This window comes from Nycticebus coucang, chromosome 3 (assembly GCF_027406575.1).
Source record: "Nycticebus coucang isolate mNycCou1 chromosome 3, mNycCou1.pri, whole genome shotgun sequence".
NCBI lineage: Eukaryota > Metazoa > Chordata > Mammalia > Primates > Lorisidae > Nycticebus > Nycticebus coucang.
In genome coordinates this window covers 62,961,557-62,971,576 of record NC_069782.1, presented here as the reverse complement: position 1 = coordinate 62,971,576, position 10,020 = coordinate 62,961,557, and the positions used below count along the sequence as shown (strand labels likewise).

At 37.8% G+C, this 10,020-nt stretch overlaps 1 protein-coding gene across 1 annotated transcript; it reads left to right on the top strand.

Annotated features, from left to right (window-relative positions):
* The first annotated feature begins 280 nt into the window (after positions 1–280).
* LOC128580976 (olfactory receptor 7E24-like) lies at positions 281–1,204 on the top strand. Its single transcript, XM_053583436.1, has one exon. The coding sequence runs from the start codon at positions 338–340 to the stop codon at positions 1,202–1,204; it is 867 nt and encodes a 288-aa protein (XP_053439411.1). The 5' UTR covers positions 281–337.
* Positions 1,205–10,020: the final 8,816 nt, after the last annotated feature.

The window sequence follows — 10,020 nt, the reverse complement described above, 5'->3', positions numbered from 1 at the left end:
TTTTATCTTCTCTAATGTTCTTGCTCTTCTCACATTCTTCAATTGAGTTTCTCCAGTTGTGTATAGAAAGAAGTCACTAACACAAAAATCAATCATGAAAGCATTTTAAGATGATCAAGTTTGTCACAACTGAGAAATATTACTTAGAGCTTATGGTCCTCAAGTGTGGAAATTTTCCTTGTGAATTGCTTGCATCCAGAATATGGACACAGTCCTAGGTGCTGGTTCCTTTTTTTTTTTTTCATTCCAACCTTCTTTTCCTTTCAACAGGTTTCCAAGCTACATAGAACCACAAAATCTAACAGGAGTCTCAGAATTCCTCCTCCTGGAACTTTCCATGGATCTAGAACTGCAGCCCATTGTCTGTGGCCTGTTCCTGTTCATGTACTTGGTCACAGTGCTTGGGAACCTGCTCATCATCCTAGCTGTCTGCTCTGACTCCCACCTGCATACCCCCATGTACTTCTTCCTCTCCATCCTGTCGCTGGCTGACATTTGTTTCGTCTCCACCACAATTCCAAAGATGATTCTAAACATCCTAACTCACAGCAGACTCATCTCCTATGTGGGCTGCCTGACTCAGATAGCTTTCATTGTGCTTTTTGGAGGTATGGATGATATGCTGCTGACCGTGATGGCCTATGACCGGTTTGTGGCCATCTGTCACCCCCTGCACTACCAGGGCATCATGAACCCAAGCCTCTGTGGAATCTTAGTTTTGATGTCTTTTCTTCTTAGCCTTTTGGAATCCCAGCTACATAATTTTATAATATTACAAGTCACCTGCTTCAAGGATGTGCAAATTTCCAATTTCTTCTGTGACCCTTCTCAACTCCTCAGTCTCGCCTGTTCTGACACCTTCATCAATAATATAATCATGTACTTCTTTGGTGCCATATTCGGTTTTCTTCCTCTCTCAGGGATCCTGTTCTCTTACTATAAAATTGTTTCCTCCATTCTTAGAGTCCCATCATTTGGTGGGAAATACAAAGCCTTCTCCACCTGTGGGTCTCACCTGTCAGTTATTTGCCTATTTTATGGAACAGCCCTTGGGGTGTACCTCAGTTCAGCTGTGTCACCCTCCCTCAGGAAAGATGCAGTGGCCACTGTGATGTACACTGTGGTCACCCCCATGCTCAACCCCTTTATCTACAGCCTGAGAAACAGGGACATTAAAAGTGCCCTGTTGAGGCTGCACAGATAAATGGTCTAATTTTTTTCTTTTCTATGCTTTTTGTAACGTGGGGTGGAACAGGCAGCAAAGTCAAGTATCTAGATCAACAAATTTTGCCTCCTTGGTCACATTGTCTCTGTTGCTTGATGGCTTCCATTGCTCTTCATGCTTCACTTGTGAATATCCCAGTCTCAGTGTGTCTTTAACTGGAATGTGTGTGTTCTGACATCCTTTGTTCACCTAACATCATGATTAAAACCAATAAACACAGACAGCCTCCTTCAGTGTCTGAGCTAGGGCTATGGTATCCAGGTGAAATCAGAGCTCCTTTTATGTGCAGTTAAGTCATCACTAAATATCAGAAGGTTCTTGAAAACTGACTTAAAGAAATATTAACAGCAGATCCTCAAATAACACCATATTTTTTAATGTCATTTAATTATGATGTTTATGAAGGAATAAAATTGGTTTGATTGTAGATCATGTCACTTAAAGCAGAGTTCCTAAGAACCTATTGAAGACATTAAGTGAGGACTTACTGTAGTTCAAAGTTACATTCTTCTGCACTATTCATGTGTAATTTCTTTAAAAATTGCATCCATGAAATCTATTTAGGTAAGTTGTGTGTGAGGATACACGTGCTTGGCTCTTAAGAAATCACTTGGGAAGCTCATACATGTTCATGAATGAGTCTCACCACTAGAGATATTTATTAACTTTGATTTGTCCAGGTATTATGATTTTTAAAACACTTGGAATGGCTCAGATGAAGAGGTTCAAAGGGATCAATTTCAAATGGATAAGTTACAAAGGAACTTAATCATAGTACCAGGCAATGTGTTTTCTGCAAATATCTTCTTCAAATACACTGTGCTCCAACACCATACACATTGGTCTTATGCTGGGGTTTCTTTTACCACTTAAAATATTCATTTTATTTTATTCTTTTTTAAATATTCTTTTTATATTGGTTGAAAGCGTGTGTTTATACACATATAGCATTTTAACATAGTTCTCTCATTTAAAATAGAAAAGAAAAGCATGATACAAGTATCCCTAAAACTTCACATTCAAATTTTTTAAAATCTGTTTTTAAAATTTATTCTAAACCAAAGGTGGTATGTGTGTACATGTATATACAGATGTGCCAAAAGATGCATACACATTTTAAGAAAGGAAAAATTTGTATTAAAATTGTAATGCTCAATACAGACCAATAACAAAAGATGAACACAAGTCACCTTGACTACCCCTTGTAATTGCAGAAGTCAAAAGTGACTTGAGTATTACAAATTCAATACAATTTTTCCTTTCTTAAAGCAAATATAAATTTTTGTAACCTTCTGTATACACACACATACATATTATTCTGTAACTTAAAAAATGAAATCTTATCATTAGCTGCAGTATGCACAGGAATGGAGGCCATTGTGTTGAGTGAAATAAACCTGAAACACACAAGAAATGTGGCACATTCTCCCTCATATGAAAGAGATAAAAAGTGAACCCAATGGAGGTAGAGAGTAGAAGAGTTGTTACCAGAGGCTAGTAAAGGAAGTGAGGAGAGGGGGGTTATCAGAAGCTGGTTAATGGATACAAAATGCAATTAGATGGTCTTTATTAAAATAACCAGTTTGATTTGTATTCTTGCCTGAACCTTGGACAAGAAAGGTATAAGAAAGTTGTCTTCAATTGGATGGTTTAAAAATGCACCATGAAATAAAGCTTGGTTTAAAATATATATCTCTGTGAAGGGACATACACTATTTGCATGGTAAACTTACACCATAGGTAATTAATTTGTTGTTCTTGTCATTAATTTATTTGAAAACTCAGAAAAATGTTACAGTGAATTAAGACTCTGTATAGAAAACATTTATTTGTGTGGTCACAGTAGCCATCTAATTGTGGTATGACTAAGAGAGGATACCTGGGAAGGGTGAGGTCTAGGAGAACAAAGGTCTTCTTAAAGAACACCTTCAGGGTCCTCTCCATCGTGACTCAGCTCTTAGGAATTTGTAGACTTAACTTCCTGGGACCTGAAAAATCTCCACTTCTGTGAAATCCTGTAGTTCTGTGCTGGCTGAAACAGCATCTCCCGCTTGAGTCAAACTGATCATTGAGAAAGATACCTGTGGGTTGGAACTTTTTCACTGGAGATAAAAAGGGAAAGACCAGGCCAGCCGGGGAGCATAGCCATTTTTTTTTAATTTTATTATTTATTTTTTATTAAATCATAGCTGTGTACATTAGTATGATCATGGGGTACCATACACTTGGTTCATAGACCGTTTGACACATTTTCATCACACTAGTTAACATAGCCTTTGTGGCATTTTCATAGTTATTTTGCTAAGACCTTTACATTCCACATTTACTAAGATTCACATATACCTTTGTAAGATGCACCGCAGGTGTAATCTCATCGATCCCCCTCCATTTTGAATTCTTCTATGCCATTTGCTCCACCAACTGAAATAAAGTCCTTCCTCTCATAAACATGGTGTTTGGATGCTCTTTCTCTTCATTAGGCCTCATCTTCCTGCAACATGACAATCTTCGATTGAGACAGAAATACAGATAAGAGAATGTAGGATTTGTAGACATGTCATCAACCATATATTGACTCTTACATTTGGGACCTTTGGTAACTCACAACTCTTTTTTGAGCCTAAGATTCCTCAGTCACAAATTAAGTGAAACAGACTTTTCTGCAAGTCTATGCAATGATTTGGTATGATTGTATCACAACACAGTCAAATCAAATGTTACTTTCCTATCAAATAACACCTGCACTTAAATTATAGATGTTAACATTATTTTCCCATCACATGAAAAATGGCCTTAATAGAAACAAGAAGATGCTCTATTTTCTGGCTTTTTTTGGGGGGGGGCGGTGAACAAATAAGAAATTTCTACTGTTATTTTTATCTATTTATTATTTGTAGAGCCTTTCAAAACTTACTTTTTGTTCTATGATTCATCTTGTAATTGTTATTTAAGAAATATAGATCCCATTAAATGGTCATGACACAAAATTAAATAATCCATACATTTTTCCCCCAAAGAGTTCATAGAAAGCTATATTGAAGGCATAGAGCTCCAGTGAGAAAATAAAATACTGTGTGTATGGAGGTCAAATTGTCTTCACTCCGTCTTCTAAGGCAGTGAATAATTACTTCAACATTATACAAATTAGAGATGTGCTCACTTTGCCAGATTTTAAGTATATATATATAAATGATATTCATTCTCTGCTCTTGATGTGGTCAATGACTCATTGTATAAATATAAAAAAGTGATAGTCCATGTTCTCACTTATGACTGGTAGCTAAATAATGTGTAAACATGGACAAAGGGCACGGACTGATGGCTAGGGAATACTCAAAATAATGAGGGTGTGAGAGGAACTGGGGGTGCCTAGCAGGAAGAGATAGTTCTGATGTGCTTGTATGACCAATTACTTTGTGTTTTTTAAAATAGTACTTTAGAAAATTTGATTAAAAGTTGATTGTAGGTTATGAACAAGGAAACAGAGACCAAAGAGGTGGACCTTGAGAAAGACCCGTATGCAGACCACAAAACAATGTTGAGAACACCATAAGTCTTCTGAATAAGCAGCAGCTGAGGCCTGACAGCATTAAGACAAAAGACCTGTCTTGCTGCGCTTCACCTTTCCCCCAGTGGGACTCTAGATGAAAGTCACTGAGAGGCGGCCCTGTGGAGGCAGCAGATGCCTGTCAGTCAGAGTCCACGTTGTGAAGGGGGTCAGAAAAGATAACGGGATGTGCTGGGAACAGTGCAAGCACCAGATCTCATTAAGAGAGAAAAACATCTCTCCAGGAGATAAGAGGAATGTGCTTCTTTCCTCCCAATTCTTTTTTTTTTTTTTTTTTGAGACAGAGTCTCACTTTGTCGCCCTTGTAGAGTGCTGTGGCATCACAGCTCACAGCAATCTCCAGCTCCTGGTCTTAGGCAATTCTCTTGCCTCAGCCTCCCAAGTAGCTAGGATTACAGGTACCCACCACAACACCCGGCTATTTTTTTGTTGTTGCAGTTTGGCCAGGGCCAGGTTTGAACCTGCCACCCTCGGTATATGGGGCTGGCACCCTACTCACTGAGCCACAGGCGCCACCTTCCCCCTAATTCTTGGTATGGTATGGTGTCAGCCTGTCAGTGCACGAGGTTCTGAGAGGCCTAAAATCCTATCTTGGGATTTGTGTGCATGGTCTGATGGGGACTGCTTATACATCCTGATTCTAAGCTTTGTTCTTTATTTCATTAACTACATCCCAATTATTTTGTTTAACATAAGGGTAGAAGTAGTTAAAGAACAACTCAGCTAAAGTGGTTAAAGAGCAGCTGAGTTAAAGTGGTAAATACTGTAAATGATGACATATAATGCAGTTTTTTTTACTTTCCCCCAGGACTGTTCATTGGTTGATTTGAATACAATGTATATAATAAATAGTGAGTTAACCCAGAACACCGAGCCATCACCTGCCCTCACTGTTGATGGCATTTGGCTCCATGGGCCCACTCTTTCTAAATCCTAACTTGTCTCTTGTCTTTATTTCTTTCATTCTTTCATCACTGCCAAGCACTGGGAAAGAAACCACTGTGTAGTTCGCGGCTGGCCCTGGACATGAGGGTGTGGGGAGATGCTGAAACATTACTACTTAATGGGTACAAAGTAATGGATACCCTAAAAGCCCTGACTTCACCATGATGCAATCTATGCATATAACAAAATTGCACTTATACTTGACTAATTTATATAAACTAAATGATTTCTCAATAATGACAGAAAAAATATAGTGACAGTCTACCAGCACAATTCAGGATAAAAACACTACTGGAGTTCAAATAATTTACTTGAAGTGAATCAATGTAAGAGGAGATAATGATGACAGTGATGTCTATATTTACTGACTTCTGACCAACTGTATTCATTATGGTTGAATCCTAGGGGGTCCTCAAGCTGATTATTTATTACTAAAAATAAAGAATTCAAAAACATTATAAATATATCCTGTCCCACTCAGATTATAAATTGGAGGAGCTGATGTTAAAAATCAAACTTCAAACCAGACACAGTGTCTCACACTTACAACTCTAGCACTCTAGAGGCCAAGGAGGCCAAGGCAGGAGGATTGCCTGAACTCAGGAATTGGAGACCAGCCTGACTGAGCAAGAGTTAGATCCCCGTCTCTGTTAAAGATAGAAAAACCAGCCAAACATGGTGGCACACACCTGTTGTCCCAGCTACTCAGGGTAGGTTGAGGAAAGAGGATCACTTGAGCCCAGGAGTTTGAAGTTGTTATGAGTTATGACACAACAGCACTCAAGCATGTGGCAACAGAGTAAAACTTTGTCTCAAAAAAAAAATCAAATTTCAATGTAGAAAAGCCATATGTTGAATAAAATAGTAATGATCCATTACTAAATACTAGATTTATAATGAGTACATTTTATTCTTTCTCCTCAACCAGGCTCTAGTTAAGTCATCGTTACAATTTAGCTGATGAACTAGTTCAATAGAAACGTATTTTGTATCATACTCAATGTCATATAGTTTATAGTATCAGGTTACTTATAAATTCTAATAATGTCCATTAAAAATTAAATTATTTAAATGTAATAATAGGATCTACTGTTGATGGTAAAATATCATTTGACTATTTCATGACATCATAAGATAAAACCATTGTTTAGCTTCGGAAGAAAGCTATTGCACTTAATTTGCTGCTTAGGAATTTCAGGCTCAGAAAGCTGTGAGTTTCCAAAAGTGTCAAGTTTCAGGTGGTGCCTGTGGCTCAAAGGAGTAGGGTGCTGGCCTCATATACCGGAAGTGGTGGGTTCAAACGCGGCCCCAGCCAAAAATTGCAGACAAAAAGTGTCAAATTTAAGACTCAATACATGGGTGAGGAAGTACCTACAACTCTTAAATTTTTCTATTACCTGTATTTCTTTCCCAAAGACTGTGACACTACATCTAGGGGGCTACTGTGACCCATTCAAACATTTCCTATGTGGAATATTAATCCAATCATAGCGATCCTCTAATCTTTTTTAAATTAAATCATAGGTACAATGTTCTGGTTTTATATACAATTTAGAATACTTTCATGAAACTGGTTAACATAACCTTCATCACATTTTCTTAGTTATTGTGTTAAGACATTTATATTCTACATTTAGTAGATTTAACATGTATCTTGAAATAAAAATGCAAATGACAAAGCATTACCTGTATGCTGAATCTTCCATGAAACATTAATAGGCTACATTAATGTCCCACTTATAAGTTATTTGACTATTAGGTGTTTTTTATTTAAGAAAAGAAAAAGGGGTAGTGCCTATGGCTCAGTGGGTAGGGCGCTGGCCCCATATACCAAGGGTGGCAGGTTCAAACCCAGCTCTGGCCAAACAGCAACAACAACAAAAAAATAGCTGGGCATTGTGGCAGGTGCCTATAGTCCCAGCTACTGAGAAGGCTGAGGCAACAGAATCGCCTAAGCCCAGGATATGGAGGTTGCTGTGAGCTATGTGATGCCACAGCACTCTACCAAGGGTGATAAAATAAGCCTCTGTCACTGCAAAAAAGAAAGAAAGAAAGAAAAGGAAAAAAAGAAAATAAAAAAGAAACAAAAACTCAGTTCACTTTTGCTGGAGACATGGACCTTTGCTATCTTTTTTTATTATTATTAAATCATAGCTGTGTACATTAATGCGATCATGGGGCACCATACACTGGTTTTATAAACAGTTTGACACATTTTCATCACATTGGTTAACATAGCCTTCCTGGCATTTTCTTAGTTATTGCGTTAAGACATTTATATTCTACATTTACTAAGTTTCACATGTACCCTTGTAAGATGCACCACAGGTGTAATCCCACCAATCCCCTCCCTATCTTATGGTAAAGTAAAATAAAACACCATTCAAATTATTTATTTATTTTTTTTTAATTTTTTTATTAAATCATAACTGTATACAATGATATGATTATGGGGCATCATACACTCACTTCATAAACCATTTGACACATTTTTATCACAGTGGTTAACATAGCCTTTCCGGCGTTATCTCAGTTACTGTGCCAAAACATTTACATTCTACATTTACCAAGTTTGGCAAATACCCCTGTAATATGCACCACAGGTGTGATCCCACCGATTCCCCTCCCTCTACCCACCCCCCCCTTTCCCACTTCCCCCTATTGTTAAGTTGTAGCTGGGTTATAGCTTTCATGTGAGAGTCCCAAATTAGTTTCATAGTAGGGCTGTGTACATTGGGTATTTTTTCTTCCATTCTTGGGATACTTTACTAAGATTATTTATTATGAAATTGGTCAGTGAAAAATCTTCAGACATTATTACAGCCACACTGCAATTGGAAATAGGGTACCACGACTTAAACTTCAGTTGGAAACCCTTCACAAAGACATATACTTGAAAACCAGCTTTATTTCTTGTGCATATTTTAAAACACGCCAATTGCAAACAACTCCAACATACCTTTGCTCCCCAGTCAAGAATAGAAATCAATCCAATTATTTTAACAAAAAGAATTTAATATAGGGAATTGGTTCAATTGTTACTGAAGACAAAGACAAAAAGCAATAATGTGGTCAACAGAGATGGTAAATAAAGGCAGCCTCCAAAACAGCAGGGGTATAAAGGGAGTAGTGAAGTATACTGAATTTTCACTGCAGTGACATTGAATGACCGTAATTGAAAGTATGTAACAAGACCAAATGGAAAATAGAGCAGTGATTTCAAGGGCCCCAAACTAGCATCAAATGATAAGTATATTCAAATGAGGTTGGAATGGCAAAAACAATAGCTTCAAAACCAGCATAATGAGGACATTACTAATCTCTCCTAACTATTTTGAAATGTTCATTAAATTATTGTTACCTATAAATTATCTACTGCATTATCAAATAGTAGAACTTACATCTTCAGTTTCAATGTACTTTCTACTCCTTAGCCAATTTCACTTTATCCCCTGCCCCTTCCCAGCCTCTGCTACCCACCACTCCACTCTCTACCCCTTGAACTGACATCATATTAGGAGCTGGTTTGAGCAAACACCCTCAGCCCGGACACACATGACCACTTCCTTGATAACCTTACCCAGCTGCCACAGCCAACTCCATGGCAAGAGACAAACAGAGCAATTTCCTGAAATAACAGCCACCATATAAAGGGTCTCGCCCAACTGACAACCAGAACTTCCAACAGTACTCTAGGGAACAACACACCACTTGGCATGATGACCATCCAGCACCAGTTCGAATGTGACAATGACAAGGTATCAGGACCCCCCCAAAAAAAAAAGAAAGAAAGAAAATAAAAGCTGTATTTCAAGATCTAAGTGCACCCACCCCCTCCTCTAGTAGGTCAGTCTTCCAAATAGGACACATACACCATCTAGAGACCTCTCCTTCTTCTCACTAACTAGGAGAGTTTGGGGCAAAGGAAAACAGGTGCCCTGCAAACCTATCAGCCCTGAGTTGAGAGAAGATGATTCAGAGGAGAAGAATATAGAAAAAGAACTCTGGCAACATAAAGAAACAAATAATCTAACACCCTTAAAGGATCACAGTGAATCTATAGCAATGGACCCCAAAGAAAAGGAAATCATCAAAATGTAAATGATGGAATTCAGAATATATGGCAAATAAGATGATTGGAATTGAAGAGAAAGTTGAAAACCAACACAAAGAAGCCAAAACAATATTTTAAGACATGAATGGGGAAAAAAGCGGAAAAGTCACTCAAGAGCTAGACAACATATGGAAAGCTATAATAAAACTTAAGGAAATGAAGGAGTTA